Raw genomic sequence first — 20,441 nt, 5'->3', positions numbered from 1 at the left:
AGAATTGTTCAGTTCCGAAGCGGTTTTGGTTCCGTTCGATGAAAAATTACCGATAACTTTAGCTTGCGATGCATCTCCGTTTGGCGTAGGAGCTGTCTTAAGTCATGTTCTTGAAAATGGTTGCGAAGCACCAATAGCTTTCGCATCGCGTACGCTCGCGTCGACAGAAAGAAATTACATGCAAATGGACAAAGAGGCGTTGGCAATTGTGTTCGGTATAAAAAAAATTTCATCATTTTGTTTATGGACATAAATTCACTATTATAACTGATCATCAGCCTCTGCTAGGAATTTTTTCAAGAAATAAGCCTACTAAAGAAATTTTGTCTCCGCGTATGCTGAGATGGTCTTTAATACTTAATGCATATGAGTATACTCTAATTCATAGACCAGGGAAAAAGATTCAAAACGCAGATTCTTTAAGTAGACTCCCAAGAGAGACTGATAAATTTGAGGTTCCCGCTCCCTTAGAGGTATTGTTTACCGAGGACTTACAAGATCCTCCGCTTCAGGCAGCAGAAATAGCAAAATTAACATTGCGTGATCCAATTTTGTCAAGAGTACTAAATTGGGTTTTGAGAGGATGGCCAAATGAAAAACCAGATAAAAAATTTCAGACTTTTATTTCGAAACGTAACGAACTTTCAACCCATCGAAATTGCTTGTTATGGGGTAATAGAGTAGTTATTCCAGTGTGTGGAAAATCATGTGTTCTCCAGGCTCTGCATCTGGGACACCCAGGGATCGAAAGAATGAAAGCTCTCGCACGTTCATACGTGTGGTGGCCAGGCATGGACCACGACATAGAAGTGCATGTTCAAAGATGCCAGGAATGTCAACAGACACGCCATGCCCCTCCTAAAGCTCCAGTGCATCCATGGGAGATTCCAGAGAAACCTTGGTCCCTTCTTCATATAGATTTTGCAGGTCCGTTCCAGGGACAAAAATTCCTCATCATAGTAGATGCCGTGTCAAAGTGGATAGAAGTGCGTCAGATGACCTCTGCCTCTGCAACAGTCGACGTCCTGCGAGAAATCTTTGCTACCCATGGGATACCTGAAGTCATCGTTTCCGATAACGGAGGTCAGTTTCGAGCATCGGAGTACCAGATTTTCTTTGAGAGGAATCTCGTCCGAAGGGTCATGATCGCACCAAGACGTCCGTCCGGAAATGGTCAGGCTGAAAGAACAGTCCAGACCGTCAAAGATGCCCTAAGGCGCATTGTGAAGGGAAATTGGAGGAAGAGGCTTGCCAAGTTCCTTCTTCAACAACATTGTACTCCCACCACCACAACAGGTGCTAGTCCTGCGGAACTGTTGATGGGGAGGAAGCTAAGGACCGTCTTAGATAGACTCCATCCAGATCTGACTGCTGAGAGGAAGTTGAGACAGGAGCAAGATGCGTATAGAAAAAATGGTAGTTCTCTTCCAAGATCGTTCAGTGCCGACGATCCAGCCTTTGTGAGAAACTATGGACAGGGTCCAAAGTGGTTTTCAGCAAAGGTCATTAAACCCACAGGTCCAGTTTCCTACCAAGCTTTGACTACAGGAGGCGAGGTAGTTAAACGTCATGTGAATCAAATGCGGAAACGTATTCCTGATCCGTTGACTGTTCCGTCCGACCCTAGTGTATCATCTCCACCAGCAACGAGTGTTGAGACTGAAGTACCATCTCCCATTCCTTCAAGTGCTGATTCGCAGAGTGCAGTAGTTGAACCTACAATACCAAATCAAGAGTCTTCTGTTCCAGTTCCAGAACAGACTTCCAGAAACTTGAGGCCCAGACATACCATCGTCAGGCCAAGCAGGTTCAAGGACTTTGTTCTATCCTAGGGAAAAGGAGTGTTGTGATGTCAACCGACGTCACCTTCCGTCATCACTACGAGTCGACGACGACAGCTTGTAGTTTCTGAATAGCGGCGCTGACTTACCTTTCCAGAGAGTATATATGCCCATTCCTAATAGATGTTCATCGCTAACCTTGTTACGTGCTGTAAGCATGTTATTGTTATGTTATGCTTTATTGTTTTATTAAACTTATACCTTTGTTATTATGTGTCTTATTTGGATACCACCAAGAATATCTCACAATACAATAAAAGGAATACTAGGTTCCTAATAGTAACCTAGTATTCCTTTTATTACTGTATAATGCAATCCTAGTATTTGTAATCCTAGTAACTACTAATTCATTGAGCAATTTATATAAATGTTTGTATAAGAGAAAATTATATTTTTATTTATTTAGAAGCGACGGCTTAGTTTCAAAGGAGGACGGGTACATTGTTGGACAAGCCGTCCTCGGGGACGGGTAAAATTTTTGAGTTTTTTCGAGCCCTGATTTGAGTAATTTATTAAATTTCTTCTCAGTTATTAATTTGTATTTAGAGTTGAAAAAGTCGGTTATTCGCCAAGAACGTCTATCAAATTTGTCAAAATTGGAATTCAAATAACTGATATTTATATGCAAGTCATTTGAAAGTTTTACAGCGGCCTAGGCCAATAGGCCCATACGCCAAATACATTAAAAAAAAGGTCAACATACCCCTATATATAAAATACAAAAAATATACCTAGAAGAATCGGGATGGCAACAGGCCATTTACATAAATTAACATAGTAATAAAATGTTTAAAAATATCAGGTCAACAGATCCTTATATGGCAGGTCAACAGACCCTTATAGCCTTAAAAAATTGTCCTATTTTACATAGCATTTTGCCTTTGGCAAGGATAGTGACAGTTAGAGGAAGGTATAAAATAATACATACCCTGAGCACCAGTATAGCTGGGGTAAAAGTAACAAAGAGACATTGCTCGACAGGGTTCTACAAATGCGACAACTATCAAGCAAAGGTGACACCAGAGTGATTAAACATTGAAAAAGTTGACGAGCTGGAGACAAAAGTACAACAAAAAAAACTTACAGTAGTACAATGTAAAAAAACCACCACCAATGTTTAAAATTTGGAATTAAAATCAATCAACTTATCATTAGCTAAAAGGGCAAGGGTAAAACCATTAGTCAGACCAGCTGACATAATATGTAAAACCAATTTTAAAAAATGGTAAAGCATTTAAAATCTGCAACAGGATAAAAGTAAACACGCTCCGAAGGCAAAAACGCCCAGGGGTGCCGAAGAACAGTATAAAATCTGAGGTACATGACTTAAAAGACATTACAATAAAACAGGAGTAAAAAAAAAGTAAAAATACAGTTTAAAACAAACAAAACCTGTAAACATGACAAAGCAGACTAAAAACAAGACAGTTATAATAAGATGGTAAAGTAGTAAAATGGTAAAGTTGGTAAAAATGGGCAAGTGGTCCAGATAAAAGGGAGTTTGGCAAGGCGACAATCAATAACAAGATTAAAAGACATTAAAAGTTGTTATTATTATTTTGGACCAACACCTCCTCGAGCGTAGTTTTAATAATTTGTATAATGATATTACGGCAAATGATACTGGCAAAAATTTGATGCTCGTTCTTCTAGAGGAAGTGTTGTTGTCGGAGTGCTCGGAACCGAGAACAGTGATATAGAAGATGTTCTACTGTTTGGGGTTGATCGCAATTGTTACATTTATCATCCTTATTGAAAAACTTCCTTTGGTTCGTCCCGAACACTCCGTGCCCCGTCAGGTATTGATTTAAGTAGAAATTTGATTGAATTCTTGTAGTTGACGGGGTCTTAATAAACTTAAAAGTCTGCCGGCCCTTATTAGAATTGTACCAATTGTACTGCCACCTTGCCATTAGAATCCGCTTGATTTCGGTCTTTGCTTGCCTAGGGATCCTCAGAACTTGGAGATCTATAATCTCGGAGCCAATGGCCTCCTTAGCTGCTTCGTCGGCCTCCTCATTGCCCTGGATCCTCACGTGGGCTTTAACACAATTCATTGTAATACCTATGTGCCAATATGTTTTAATATTTTCAATCAGTTTTGAAATTGGTTCTGGGTCAGCCAGGGCCTGGAGGGAGGACAACGAGTCTGAAAAAATGGTAGCGCTATTGATATTATTATCATTGATCCAGATAAAGGCGGATCTGATTGCCATTAGCTCTGCGATAAAGATATTAGTATTGTCTGTGACTCTGGTGGAGGATTTAAAAATAGTAATACCATCCTGTTTAACAATCATTGCATGTGACGCATGGAAAATTCCAGGTGTGTCTACCTCCATCCGAGAGCCATCAGTATAGATCTCCACCCCCTGGTTACTAGGGGAACAATATCCCCAGGGCAAGGAGCGATAAAGAGATGGGTGCTCCCGGGGCGACGTATCAAAATTCAAGGTGTTGTCGAAATCGGGAGGTAGTACATGCATTAGATCTTGTAATCGCCATCCCCATCTCACCCTCTTGGTATAAACATCCTCTATAACTTTAAGTGTTATTGGAACCACCCCCGCCAGTATCTGGATAGCCTCAGTACTGGTAGTAGCGTAGGTTTTTATATGCAAGTCATATAATTCGCACTCAGCAGCTAACTCTTTGCGGATTTCTTGAAAGTAAACATAAAATTTTGTTGAGGGAGGAAATTTTTTTTAAAGGTAATAATTAAAGATAAAGTTTCATGCGCCTACAATGAATTAAGAAATTAAAGTGATTTTTCAAGTCTTCCATTATAAAAACAATTAATGTAATTTTTCAATAATTTTGACGTCAATTTTAAATTTACCGTTAGAGATGATATAAAATTTATATTAGTTGTTGTCATAATGGACTAAAATTATTTTTTCTTCTTGGATCACATAATATGCAGAAAATGTTAAAAAATAATTTTACTAAAATAAAAAATATATAGAGAGAGAACGCTATTACACCTTAACATGATTAGATAAGTGCATAATTTAATTATAATTGTAGTTATTTTATGGTATAAATAGACATCTACCGCACTCTGCTCACTCTCCCTCAACAACCCTCAAATTGCTTTCGTATATCTCTATGCTCGTTCGCCAGTAATTGAAATAGAACAGCTAATAAATTTTATCAATTTGTCTGAAATTCAATTCGTCAGCACTCATAAAGCAAACTTCTATGTGCTTAATTGTTGAGAGAAGTACTATATACAAATGGATAATAGGTAAATGTATTTTTCAAACAGCAAATTATGGTACTATATCAATCTCCAAAAGCAAGGAATGATTTTATAAATCTGTAAAAATACGTATTTATTTATACCTAAAACAAAAAATAATTTGAAACTGAAATATGTTCGCATCTAAAAACCTTATACTTTTTAAATTTTAGGTTTTGTAGATACATAAATAGGAAGATGGGGTATAAAATGAGATAGCCTTAAAAAATTTATTAACATGTTACAAGTGTTTAAATTTTAAGTACAAAAAAGGACGATTTTGTCAATAACACGCCAAAAAAAATTATGTAAAATGAATTTCCCACTTGAAAAATATAGACACGTTGTATAAAATAACTTATGCACCCATATTAATAGTAATCGCAAGTAAACTGGCCACTATTTCACAACACGATTGCATTTAATGAAACAATAGTACCTTTGAAGAAGTTACTTAGAAACTCCCTGTCATCCCTTCCACAAGCCACACCATATAAGTGTCTGCAAGATTAACAAAAAACCTCAAGTCATAAGGGAATAAAGATTGCAGCCAATTTTGCAAAGGAAAGGACATCGTACTCAAAAACTTGGAAATTTAATTATTTTTAAAGAAGTCTCTGGCGTTAGCAAGAACTTTTTGCAGTTAAACTTAAAAGGTCTTCTAAATACAATTTGTCGACAAAATTTACTCAAATTAAGAAGAAAAAAATTCCATAATTAAAAAAAAAATTCTTAAAGTGCCCATTGCATCCTTTTCTTGAATGCAATGCACTACTAAACATAAATTAACTAGACTTAGAGTGATGCAAAAATATTTCTCTTAAACATGACAATGCCACTAAACCATACATTCAATTGGGTATAATATAGCCTACGTCACAGGTTGTGTTATTCCTACTAAATTTAACCCATGAACGGCATTTTCTGCGAGCCTAACTTCAAGCCACAAATAAACAAACGAAGTGTTCGATTGTTTAAATAGCTGCTCGCCAGATTTTATTGCATTATAAAGAAAAGTTATTGATATTCGATTTTTGATTAATAATTGATTTTGTTGTTCCATCTTAGTAAGTTAATGTTTTTAGTAACTAAATTTAAAACTCAGTTTATTAATTAAATTAAAAGTTTTTTTCTCTTCTGACAACGTGAGAAACTGGAGTGTTTTGTAGTTATTTTTCACTATTTTAATGAAAATTATTTCATTATTTTATTAATAAAGTGCGATAGGAATTGTCACTTATCTTATAAATGTGAATTACTCATTGTTTTATTAATTAAATACCCATTCAAGCTGCTGTTCGATGAGTTGGCATGAACACAAACGACATTATCGAAATTCTTTCTCAGTAAAAGTTCTTGTATTTAGTGAATAAATTTGAAACTAATTGTCTTTATTTTATCTATTTTAAAATATACTTTTTTAAATGTAAATGAGCAGTTGTGAAAATTCAGTGTCTTATGGTCACTTATCACAATAATATGAAGTACTTACTGTTTCATAAATGTAGTGCAAATTCTTTTTTATTTTATAATCTTCCAGTTTAGAAGTGTGTTCGATGTGGTTGAATTATTTCAAAGGGATATTAAATAGATCCTTTCTGTAGCTCTATTAGTTTAAGTGATAGTATTGTTGGGTAGCTATCTTCTGTAAACTTCTCTTTTATTGTTATTTAAATGAAGAGTATTTTATTTTGATTGATTTTTATATGTTTGTTTAGCTAATCGGAGATATATTCTTGGATTGTGTTTTTAAGAATTATAATATTGATGCTCTTTCAACAAAGAATAGATGTTTACCCGTGTCTTTTAATCTAATTCTTTTATTTGTATTTTTATTATTAGGTACTTTACTTATTTACTTTTTTTTGTTTAAATTATTGAGTATATTGCATCATAAATATTTACAAAACTAGTAAACCCCTGGCATAATCAGTACTAGTGATAAATTTTGTTACAGATTTGTGTTTATTAAATGTTGCACCTTTTTACTTGTATTTGTACATTTATTCTTATATGATATATTGTTTTCATTGTTATTTCCAGCTAACTCAGTATCCAAGATGCCATGTGCTTGTGTTGCGTATGATTGCTCCAACAATTCTTATAAACTGGAGTGAAGAAGGTTTCTTTTCATAAATTTCCATTAAATGATGAGACTCTATTGTCAATGTGGCTAGCAAAAATCAAGAGGATTGGCTTTGTGCCAAATAAATACAGCAAAATCTGTTCGGAGCATTTTGAAGATGATTGTTTTGAATATTTGCAAGGAACAGGTTAAGTTATTTTTAAAAAAAACATTTTGTTAGTATTTTTCCTAATTGTTATTGATATTCCGATTAAAAAAAACGTGTAAATAATTCATTAAAAAAAGTTTTTAAAAATTTTGACTTAGTAAAAGCTGCGCTACAATATTTATTTTGCTACTCATTTCAATCTAAAGGAAAGTAATCAATGTAGATGAAAGTAATGTACAATATTTGTTTTAATCATTAATAATCGGTTCTTAATGTTATTAGTTGAAAAAATTCATTTATTTTATTGTTTATTTATAATTCATGTATTTTCTTATCTCATCTACTATTCAGCATAATTGTTACATCACTTGAATAATTTTCCTATATTTATGTTTAGGAAGAAGAGTAATAAAAAAAGAGGCTGTACCTACAAAGTTCAGTTTCATTCCCCCAAAGTGTGACAAGAAACGAACCTCATATCAGTTTCAGTGAGTAAAAACACATGAATGCTTAATTAATAAAATAATTTTAGTTTAGTATCAGTGTTGCAGTAATATAGGAGTTTCCTCATCGGAAGGCGAACACTCTATCATACCTGCCAAGTCTCCTGTTTTTTAATGAAGTCTCCTGTATTTTATGACTATCTCCTGGTTACCTGTATATTCACGAATGTCTCTGTAGTTGCTGAAGAAATACAAAAAAGAAAAGTAATGTTGATAAAATATCCATTGGTGGAAAAAATACTTCTCTTATTCCTCAACAAATATTGCTATAGCCAGTATTGCAGTATGTTGAGTGTTAATTGTTTAAGTTGAGGTGTTATGGACCAGGGGATAGAGCATTCGCCTTTCAATGGGGTGAACCGAGTTCGAATCCCAGCGATGATTGGTCGATACGAATTCTGCAACCAGCTTGTACTGACCGCAGTCCTGACATGAAATGTTCCTAGTGGTAGATGGACCTTAGATTATAGTCCCCTTGCTGTCAGGCTAATTGTGTAAGGTTTTCATCTTTGTGTAACTCAAATGCGGATTAGTTCCATAAAAGGAACACTCCACAAAGCAAATTTCTCCCAATACTTAATCCAGGAGTTCCATTATCTTCTGGATTTGGTTCAAAATTACAAGGCTACAGAGTTGAATCTCAGTAGTTGTAAATAGGATCGGTTAGTAAAATCTCCGTTATTTTATTTCCCCAATGTTGTCAGGTATGCTCTATTGTCGGAACCATCACAACTCTGATAGTGATGTATGCATTTAATTTTAAAATGATCATTTAATAAATGTTTTTTTTGGAATATAATATTCATTTGTTATAAGTATAAATATATTCATTAAAAAATTTCCCTTTAAAACTGGATTTTTTTAATTTTTTGATAAACCACATATTCAAAGCTGGATTCAATCGTGAATTCTTACTTTATCTCATTTTTTTTGTTGATAGTATTAGTATATAATGGGAAATAGGTTTATTTTTGCATGCATATAATGCATATTTTTCTACCTATGCATTGTTTTTTTATGTAACAGCAAAAATCTTTTGCTTTTTCTCTCTTTCAATTTTAAAGAATTTTAGAAAGGGAACTGAGAAAATGGAAAAATATTGTGAATAATTTCTTCAAGATAAATATTGCCGAAATATTTCAAGTAGAATACAAGCATTGAAGATAAAGAATAACTGTGGCATAATAAAAATTTTATAATTTTCTTTTTGTATTATGCCATACAGTCATTATTTATCTTAACAACACATTCTAGTTATAGTTACTCTGTTTTCTACAGTCAGCCTGTGGACTGATCATAAAGACACTGTTACCAGTAAAACACTGAAGTCAAGCATGACTGGCTCTGTATTATGCTTGAAGTGTTTAATTTATCTTCATCTCTAAAAAAGAATCTTATGATATTAAACAGAATCCTGCATGGGTTGAGTCAATAATTTTGTTGGTTACATAGTTTAAAATTTGTTTTTAAACTTTTTTGTTTGCCAGTCGCATCCTTGTTATCAAGATAAGTGTTAAGATTTGATATAAATGCTGTAGATAAGAGAATAGAAATTTATATTACTGTAAACAAGAGTGACCACTTTTTTTTGTTTCAACAAAAATTTTTTTTTTTTATAATTTCAATAAATTTAATCTTTGTCTCTCAAAAAGGTCTCCTTCTACAAGTGTGGACATTGGTCCAGATGACGGAGCCACAAGTAGTCCTGAAGTTGATTTGCCACCAGCAAGAGAGATTGCAACTCAGGCTGAAGGTGATGTTGTGTCTGCCTTGTTGGCTGTCAATACGGCTCTGGAAGAAGAGCTAAAAAGTCTTCAGATTAAAATTTCATCAAGCCTTTTCAGAGTTGATGCCATTCCAGATGATGTTCATATGAGAGCTGTCAGCGGATTCTCTAGAAATATTTTTCACACTGTTTTTTCATTCCTTTGCCTAAATAACAGTACGAAATATGTTAATAACCTGTCTCCTATTAATCAGTTTTTTCTTTTTCTTGTTTATCTTCGTACTGGTGTATCCCAGAACTTTTTATCTATTCTATTTCAGATTCACCAAACAACTGTTTCTAAAATTATTAACCATCAATCTCATATTATTTTTTCTAAATTAAAATCTGTTGATATCTGGCCTTCTCGTGAATCTGTTAATAAAAGTATGCCTTTAATTTTAAAAAGATTTCCTAAATGTCGCGTAATAATTGATTGCACCGAATTTCCTATCCAACAACCATCTAGTCCTCTTCTTCAACAACAGACCTTTAGTCATTATAAAAATACTAACACCCTAAAAGCTTTAATTGGCATAACTCCTTCCGGTGCCATCTCCTTCATATCTGATCTCTGGGGTGGCTCAATTTCTGATAAGTCCTTAAATCTAAATTACTGGAAAAATTAGAGAAAGAAGACCTTATATTGGCAGATAAAGGCTTCAAGATAAGCAAAGAGTTGGAAGAAAAAGGCTGCCAACTTGTTACGCATTTAGTGGACAAAATTCAATTTTCTCTTGAGTAGTATCAAATCACCGAATCCATGTAGAAAGGGTCATAAGCCGAATTAAAACGCATAAAATTTTTGAAGGGAAAACTTTGGCCCGTCGTTGGTACATTCTTTTTCATTGTTGCTTTTTTTGCCAACTTTGGCAACCCATTAATAAATTTACAGAATTATTAAAAAAAAATCAATTTTATTGTATATATTTTGTTGTATTATTCATTTATTATATTTTATTTGTATATATTTTATTTTGTTGTATTATCCTTTATTAATTTTATTTGTATATATTTTATTGCATTTGTTGTTTTGTATATATTAAAGCATGGAGTCTAGAGTATCATATGGAGACTGTATATATTATAACTGTAAGATATATATTATTTAACTCAAAGCTTGCTCTTTGACTTAGTTTAAAATACATAATTAAGTTTATTTGAAATTACTTTAAATGTTTTTAGATCCTAGAGCGTTTTTTCCTCATGAATAGTGTGTGAAGTATCATCCTTTGAGTCATCAAAAAATGAATTGCTAAATAATTGACTCCATTGTAGCTGATGTTAAGTAAAACTATGCAGCTCTTTGGGGTCAGTCATATTTGGCCAAGAGTTAATGAAGCAGAAGCAAGAGCGTTCTTCCGATGATAATTGCCACGGTATGACTTTTTTTTCCTATTTATATGTATGTAACAGTTTAATAAAAAAAATTATTGGTGCGTATAAAGTAAAGTTACTCATGTATAAAAAATGATAGATTGAAATATTCGGTATATTGTACCAGTATTTGGGTTTGGATATAGTCATGATTAATATTAGTTAAATGATTGATCTTTGTAATAATTAAATTAAGGCCGAAAATATATAAGAGGTAAATAATTAAGGGGGACGTGATCATTAAGAAAAGTGGTTGTACAATGCTATCGTGAGCAAACAATAACCCAATAGGTCCAAAGGGTCACAAAATTTGAGGTTTGGATAAATTGGTATCACCAAATTTAGAATAGTGGTGAAATTGAGATAAATTAATAATTAAGGAAAAATACAATAATGACATGCCAGATACAAATATATTAAATATATATATTATACAGTAAGATGATGTTTCCAATAAGAAAATTAAAAGTTTCCTTAACAAATAAAAAAGTACTCACCACACACATACAGAAGGACATGATAAATCATGAAAATAGAGGCAAATAAATTCTCCAGCACAGGATTAAATTAACATATCATTTTATTTAGTAACATACATCTTTCAACACATCTACCAACACAAGAAAGGCATTTTATTAAAATGGGTGACGGGAGAATTAAAACACAGAAGGCGTCATAGATAAAAGTAAAATATAAAAGATCGAGTAATTTTAAGGTTAAAATAAATATGAAAAGAAAACTTAAATTTGAGAGGGCTTTTAATGTTAAAGAAAATTAAGGGTATAAAATGTTGATTTTACATTTTACAGAAAAGGATTACAGCTTTGGATTTAATTTAAAGTAAAGGTTAAGAAAAAATGTAAAAAGAAATCCCTCGATACGGACCGAAGTCTGCATCTTGAAAAAAAAAGGGTAACCCGCCCGAAGGCTCGAGAAAAAGAGAATGTATTTCAAGTGACTTAAAAATTCCTTAACTGGTATAGAACCAGAAAAATTAGGACCAATTAAAATTTAAAGTGGTGGAGAGTTTGAAATTTAAAGGAAAGAGATTGGCTAGTTAGCCTCCCTAAAATTAAAGGAAGAAAAAGAAAGGCGTGAATAGAGGGGTTGGTTTACTTTCCCCACAGTAAGTGCGATGACCGCAATGACCATGAGAAAGGTCAACAAGAAAGTTGAAAATAAAAAATTGCTAAATTGTAAAAAAAGAATAACGTTTAAAGAAAAATTAAAGCTTAGGTAAATTTAGATATTAAATTGTCACATTACATTAAATGTAAATGTGACAATGTAGTTATCCAGCATATTAATCCAAATTTAAAGATTGATATTTTTTTTTTTTTTTTTTTTTAATGTTAAAAGTGTTTTATTGTTTCAGTCATGTTATCCTAAACTTTTTAGGCTTGCCTTTTTTTATACAGAAATTTATTATTATTTTTTTGACAATGTAGTTTATTAAAAGTTGTTAAAGCTTCTAAAATTAACTATTTGAACAGAGCCAGAGTTTACTAAAAAATTGCATCAAACGACAATAAAAGCATAATTTTTATTTAAAAAGTATTAAGAGAAAAACAGTTTTAATACAGTTCTTTCAAAGTGTAACATTCAATTAATTAAAATCAATAGCTATTCAATTGAATTTATAATTGATTTTTATTTGTTTGTTTAATTTTTGAACTACTAAAATAGCATTTAACTTTGTGAATTTGTTTTAGAAAAATGTAAAAAAAGGAAATAATGTCTGAAAGATAACTTTTACCAAAGAAAGATTCTTTTACCAAAAAAATAAATTAATAAATGTTTGTTTTTACATGATGTATATTTAGTCCTGAGAAAATTCTATAACATCACTTTAAAACAGAGTCTCAAAAATAAAAACCAAGCAATATTTAATAATAATTTTGACTTGTCTGAAATAATAAAAATGAAATTGGCACATAATTTTATAGGTTCGTTTCAAAAAATTCCTATAAAATAATCATCAAAAACTGTATCTCAAAAGAATATATTGGCCTGCTTTATCTTACATAATTTCTTTGAAATCACTGAAAAATCAATAAAATGAATGGTTTTGCTTTTACATGTACAATTCAACTTTCAAAATAAATTTTAAAAAAAAGGAAAAATTGTGAAAATTTTAAATTATAACTAAAACATCTATGCGATGAAATTTGAAATAGTTGAAAGTGCCAGGTAAAAAAAATCACATATGTACAAAACAGAAACTAAAAATATATGCAAGTATAGTACAATTTAAAACAACATTATAAAATATTTAAAAGGCCAAGTTTCAGTTCAGTTGCTAATGTTTTTAAAAATAAAATGCTCATAAAAAGACAATGAATAAATTAAAAAATTTTTGAAACTATTTGAAAAAATAGTGATATTTGAAGCACAAGGTAACAAGAAAAAGGTGAATACGATTTTCCAGAATCATTAATTCGCGTATAAGCAATACAATATAAATATAATACAAATTGCTTACAATTAAAATAATTATAAAGTATATACTAGCTCATGTTTGAATTCAGTTGCCTATGGTTTCGCTTTTACATGTACAATTCCATTTTAAAAATAATTTTTTTTTAAAAAAGGAAAAAATTGAAAATTTTCAATTATATCATAATAAATCTTTGCGATGAAACCTGAAATAGTTGGAAGTGCTTAGTAATATAAATTGCATATGTACAGAACAGAAACTCATAATATATATAGGTATAATACAATTTTAAACAATATGAAATATATAAAAGGCTACGTTCAGTTAAATCTTAAATTAAGTTAAATCATCATGAAAAATTTATTATTTAAAATATTCAACATAAAAAGATTTTTAGAATGAGGAAGGAATATTTTTATTTTTTGGCATAAGGCTATTGAGTAAAAGAAATGAGAATGAGTAATATTTAATGATATGCTTGATATATAATTATGTTAATTTTGAAAAATTAAGAACTTATATTCTAGCTTGAAAAAAATTATACAAAGATTTCTCCAAGCTAAAATATAGACTCTTTTATGGTTAATAAAGGCAAATAAAACTTAAAATAAAAATCTTTTAATTTTAAAAACATTCCTTCCCACATGGATTTGTTGAAAATTATTCTTTCAACAAACACAGGCTCATTCTCTTTAAAATATAAAACAAAATAACATTCATTGATATTTGCTAATGCCATTTGTCCTTGAATCTGATACATGTAGGCATGATTATCACGGAGTTTAAAGCCTTTATTTTCATCAACTTCAAGACAAAAATTCTTCCTTAACATTACTAAAGAATTTAAACTTAGTTTAGTGGGATTATAAACACATTTAATTTCCACTAGAATGGGGTCTCCAGGAGCATACAAAAGGCCATCTGGAGGGATAAAATGGATTCACAATAAGTCCTGAAAGTATAATCAGAAAACTTGTGAGCAATAATGGTTTTCACACCATTTTCACAGTCACGTCCATGAGCCACAGCAGGTATCTGGGATAAACCCTTCGAATTACCTTCATATAACTGCTGAGCCAAAACATCATGAGCTGAAACACGGGTGCAAATCCTGTGGAAGTTCGAGGCAGTTAAACGAATTAAACGCTCTAACTTCCATGTATCACTCTGACTTTGTTTTACTGTTGACTTTTCAACAGCAATTGCTTCATCCAAAGTGACTATTACCTTATTGTGCATGAACAAGTTCTGTACAAGTTCAGCACAATCAGGTATAATAGTATGCATACCCCCAATGACCAATGCAGGAAGAGGTAAGCTTTTACTATATGCTAAATCATCTTTGTCACATTGTGAAGGATTCACAACGTCAAAAATAGGAGCATTTAAGGACATAGCATTTAGGGTACTAAAATTTAAATCAGTAGACACATTTGAATTGAGAAACTTATTGGCAACGAAAAAATTTTTTGGTTCTCGCTTCACTGCCTTCTTCTGGTGCCATCTCACTTCAGTAGGGGCAGCATATAGCTTTTCCGCACTGTAGCTTTGAATTGCATAGAGCAATGCAAGAGAGTGCTTGCAAACAGCCAGCTCTACCCCTCCAGCACAATCGCACTTGGCGTTTATAACCTGAAAAAAAAATTAAAGAGTAATAAATTTCAATAAGTAAATATATTATCAAATATTGGCAAAGTTTTGTTTTAGTACAGTTCTTTGATACATATTTTAATCTTCTTTACTGTTAAAGACATAAGGTTTCACAACTTTTAACTCAAGCTTTATAAAATATAAATGCAACAGTAATATAAAAGAAAAAAGTTTATTAATCATTTTGTTTTCACACACATTTATTTACCATCTTCATTAAGCATATATAAATTACCTATTATAAATTTATAATCAGTAAAAATTAAAATTTCATCTGACTTTTATATTTAAGAAAATAAAACTGAAACATTTAATGGTCTTCCATGCTTTCATAATAAGATTAATAGAAAGTGAAATTAAAATGACGTATAATTATAATGAATACCTACCAGTTACTTCTCCCAATTTTTTTCAAATATTTTACCCACGAAAAAAGGCTTTATTTTTAGATAAATAATCTTAACTTCATATTTTTAATTTCACAAAACAAATTAATCTAAAAATATGAAAAAAAGCATATATAAAGTTTTAGCTTATTTTTTTTAAAACAAGAAAATAAAACTGTTTAAATTTGTTAATGTATTACTTAGTAAAAAAAAATTCTAAATTAAATTAAAAAGTTAATCATATAAAGCTCACAACTCTGACAAATTTATGCTGCACAATAAATTACATAAAATTAAATGTGCATCAATAAGTTTTAATGAAAACAGTTTCACTTTAAAAAAACTCACTTAGTGTTCCAAGTGGGGTTTTTTTAATGTGGCCCAACCAATAAAACCCGGGGTTCAAAGTGGGCCCACTTGGTGAACACTGGAAATAGCACATGTGAAATGCAAAACGAAATTTAAAATAATACATTACAGCAAAATAATGAACCAAAGAAAATTCAAATTTAGGTTTTATAATAAATACTAAGTTAAAGTTTGACATAGACATATATCATAATTAAGGGGTGCACAACCTATGTCGTGCGGGTCACATGCGGCCCGTCGACTGTTGATGTGCTGCTAGCAGAAATTTCTGAACGCATTAAGAATTTATTTTAATTTGGTTGTTGTTTAAACATTTTAAATTTTCTTTTATTAAATAATTTCATTCAAATTTATATTACTCTATAAAATACATATTTTTTTCTTTGCACTTTCATTCTAGTAGCTTCTTTTTGATTAAAATTTATATCACACCTCCCAATATTTAGGTACATATGTATATATATTAATAAATGAATTACTGTGAAAAATGGAAAAAGTTTTTTAAATAAATGTATCAGTGTTTTTAGTTTTAAATAAATTCAAATAATTAAAAGCATTTAATTTTCTGCAAATATTTTATTAAGTTTACTGATATCTAGTGCTTAGAACACAAATATTTAGATAAAAATCATCATATTTGTTGTTAACATGACTAAATATGCATGCGGACCTTCGGTACTCCACTTGCTGTGGCCCTTCACTCAAAAAAATTTTACACCCAATCATAAATGATTAAGTATTTATGCATTAGAACAAAATCATAACAAAGATATGGGGAGTGGAAAATCCTAAAAAATATAGTTAACATCAATGAATATGAAGCACTCACCTTATTCGAATCTCTCAAAATTTGGCATTCCACTCTATAAATTTTGCTCACTTTCATCTCCGCTTTGCATTTAGCTTGAATAACGTAAAACTCCTTCACAAACTTCTATTTTAAAAATAAAATGCTCACGAAACATTTTTGCAGCTTTACTGTGAAGGGTTAAAAAGTTTAAAGAAACATCAGGAGCAATTTTACTGTTCACTAACTCGCAATATTCCATAATGTTACTCACATCGAATCCTATCAACCTTAATGGAATTCTCTCAATAGAATCCATTCCTTAAAAAATATCAATGTTTTTCTACAAAAAATAACGTAAAATAATTTGCGCATGTAAAATATCGAGCAACAATAACTAACACAACTAAATAAACAACAACAACTAAAACAAATAACAACAACTACTAATAACAACAACTAAATTCCATTCGTTTAGCATTGCGTCAAGTGTTGTTCCTACTAAGTGGAAGTAGAAATTTGGCTAAATCTTTTCATGCTAGCTCTTTTGTTACAAGCGTTTGATTTTGTGATAGACATAGTTAGGAAAGTTTGTTTGTTAGTTAATTTGAGGGTAGTCATAGTTAGCAAAAAAAAACATTTCGGATAGATAATATGATGAGTAACTGATAGTGGTTTGGGTTAATTCGTCCATTCTTCAGAAACACGAATAATACGGTAAATTTTTCTTGAATATTACGTAGTTTTTTGCGTTAACTAATAAGCCATAATAAGTATAATAAATGGCATGATATAAAGTTGGAAAATATTTATTTTAAATTACAGTATCCGCTAATAATAAATCTTACTTTTCTTAATATTTAATTTAAGCGAGTATTATCACTTAATCAAAACTTTTACAAATGGATAAGGTATGCGGGTCTACGTGGAGATAAGAAGTTAGATACATCGGAAAACGAAAGTCTTAAAGTATGGTATATGAAATTGCAAGAAACTTGTAACAAATCGTTTTCGAAAAGTTGTTTTAAATGTTTCGGAAACAAACTTGCCAGAGGAAGTCTGGTTGTAAAATTAAAGACATGACAACTGATTTTAAGCGCAAAAAGATCCCCCAAAACATTTGAGATGCTAAAATAAATTGAAATTAAGTATTATCTGGACAAATAATTTAAAGGTACTCTGCTAAAAGTGAAGCATTGGTAGATGGGAAAAAAGGGAAAACAATCAGAAGATCAACATAAACCTATCAAGAAGGCGGAAATTAAACAAAGAAGTAAACGATATTATAGATGAAGTAGCAAACCAAAAACGAATAAAATATCCAGATAAAGGAAGAGGGTTAATGACGATATGCTAAAGAAGAAAACAAATATAGGGTAGACTCTGAATCATGAAGAAAAGAATATGTAAATATATTTGAATATACGTAAAAATAAATAGGAAAAAATTCAATTACATTAACAATTACATGCAAAGATTTAAAAATTCAGTTACATGCAAAGTAGCAAATGCGAAATTATTATATTCTTCTTCAGGAGCGCAACAGCCCTTTGCAGGCCTTGGCTGCCTCAACAGCACGCCTTCTCCAGCTCCTTCTGTCCATGGCAACTCCCCTCCAGTTCTTAAGTTTTAGGACTTTGAGGTCGTTTTCGGTGTCGTTGAGCCATCGAGTAGATGGTCTACCTCTAGAGCGGGACCCTTGAGGGTTCTTGAAGGTGGCAATTTTTACAGGGCTATCTTCAGAGCCTCTCCAGATATGGCCGAGCCATCTTAAATTATTAATTATTATATTGGCAAAATGTAAAATGAAATGTTATCGTGTTGACGTGGTTGGAAAATTTTGTCACTGAAACTGTAAGATGAGGACGAAAAATTTGATAATGTGGTTAATGTTGGTGAAAATGAAGATTCAAAAAATAGTTGCTGAAGTTATAAGAAAATTTGAAGAAAAATTCCTGATTTTAAAAAATAATGAATTCATGATATAAGTTACATAGCTAAAACTTAATGTTCTTAAATATTATTAACAGCAAAATCATTCATCAAAATTTCTAGCAAAAGCCAAAATTAGAATAAATATTCTAAAGTGAAATTGTTTAGCAAAGATTGTGAAAATATATATACTAAACGAACGTAGCGTTAGCAAGAATGTTGATTTGTATGTAGGTACTTCTATACTGTTACAATGGCAAAGTTATTTATTTTTACCGAGATTAAAAAAGTTGAACTAATACATTATGTAGAGCTATATTGTACATAGTTTTAATTTGTGCAGACATTAGTTTTATGCGTAGCAACAATTAAATAAAGATTTCGGCTAGTAGGTTATGTAGGGCGTTATAAATGTTTGTTGCTCACAGTTAAGTTTGTTGCTCAAAGTTATGATTCGTGATTTTTAAATGACGCAAATTAACTCTTCAATTGAGAAAAATTTGCCAGAAAAGATGCGCATTTTTTATTTGTCGGCTAAATATAAATAATTCCAAGCCTTCTTATGCTATTAATAAATTTAAAGCAAAGAGTGGACAATACTAGAATTCAGTGATAGCAAGAAATACGCATAGAAAAGTTAACATACTAAGCAGAAGCTTGCATGCTTGTGAGAAAAGGGAGAATAAGTTTTTTTGAATAGATGAAACTGGAACATGTGGAGAAATGTTTGTATCATGGTTGAAGACGGCAAGCAACGAGAATATTAGTTTTTATATTACGACAAATGCTATATTGAGATCTTCAAAATGTTCAAATTCTTTTTTAATTTAATAAAGTTTTGAAATTACTTCAAGTCAAACAGATTTATCTGTACCATAAAAAATAACTAGTTTTTCTGAACTGTTACTGCAGGCCTTGACGGCAAGTCCTGACACTTGTTAATAAATATCGTGTTAAAATTTAAATTAAGTTTAATTTACCGTACTAGAAATAAATGGCCCATGAAAGAGATCATGACATTATGTTTGAAGGTTTACTGTCGATAGAAACATAGGCATCAAAATATTTCTGCACTCTGAGCATGAAAAATACAAAAAAGTCATAGAACTAAGAACAATTTAAATAGATTTTGTACTAGACGTCCCTCTGGAATAGAACTACAGAACTCTCATTCGTGGTGGTAGTGCCTTTTTTTTTAAATTAAATTTTGCACATGATATATGAATATGAAGGCTAAATATAAAGACATATTTTCTTATATTAAATTACAATTCTATTTATTTCTCAAAAATGCTTATTTAGGATGTAGTAGGAATGTTCTTCCTTAATCTAAACCTATATTCAATTTCATGAGAAAATTACAAAGCAAAAATAATAATTACCACGGGAATAACTGAGCAAAATATAGATAATTTTTTGCCAGATTATACAAAAAGATGATTTTGGTGGAAATATAAAATACTTCATTCGACTTATATACAAAAAATCTCCTTCAGTTGGAAATAGATTGTGAAGCATATGCTAAAGTGAAGAAATAAATTAAATATAGTATTGAAATAGCAGTTGCTAGAGGCAGTATAAAATCTTCCTGTTGTAAAACCAGTAAGCGAGAGTAGTAGGAAATTCATTGAAAATTCGATGGTATTGTTTTGACACGAAATTAATTACCTTCGATGAGAAAGTAAAAAAAAAGTTAAACATTTTGAATAATTTCCCAGTGAGATAAAAATTGCTTGATTTAAATTATTCAGGAAAAAAAATACGCATAAAAAGGGCTGGTAGGATTCAAATATGAGAAAATGGTACATCTGGAATTTATAAATCACAAATTCCTTATAACTGTACCAGCTGTAAAACACGACCGATTGTAATTGTTAATAAGCACATTAAAATAGGATTAAAAAAATACAACTGTAATT

The 20,441-nt window shown here is 31.1% G+C and overlaps 1 protein-coding gene and 1 pseudogene across 1 annotated transcript; one reads left to right on the top strand and one right to left on the bottom strand.

The window, feature by feature from the left end:
- Nucleotides 1-3,490: 3,490 nt before the first annotated feature.
- Nucleotides 3,491-4,327, bottom strand: LOC147806849 (uncharacterized). Its single transcript, XM_087168613.1, has one exon. The coding sequence runs from the start codon at nucleotides 4,325-4,327 to the stop codon at nucleotides 3,491-3,493; it is 837 nt and encodes a 278-aa protein (XP_087024739.1).
- A 5,113-nt stretch (nucleotides 4,328-9,440) lies between these two features.
- On the top strand, nucleotides 9,441-13,968 carry LOC147806848 (uncharacterized; annotated as a pseudogene).
- Nucleotides 13,969-20,441: the final 6,473 nt, after the last annotated feature.

This window comes from Parasteatoda tepidariorum, chromosome 7, assembly GCF_982258835.1.
Source record: "Parasteatoda tepidariorum strain Cologne lab strain chromosome 7, Ptep-v5.0, whole genome shotgun sequence".
Lineage (NCBI taxonomy): Eukaryota > Metazoa > Arthropoda > Arachnida > Araneae > Theridiidae > Parasteatoda > Parasteatoda tepidariorum.
The sequence above is the reverse complement of the archived record's forward strand: the minus strand, read 5'-3'. Positions and strand labels throughout refer to the sequence as shown.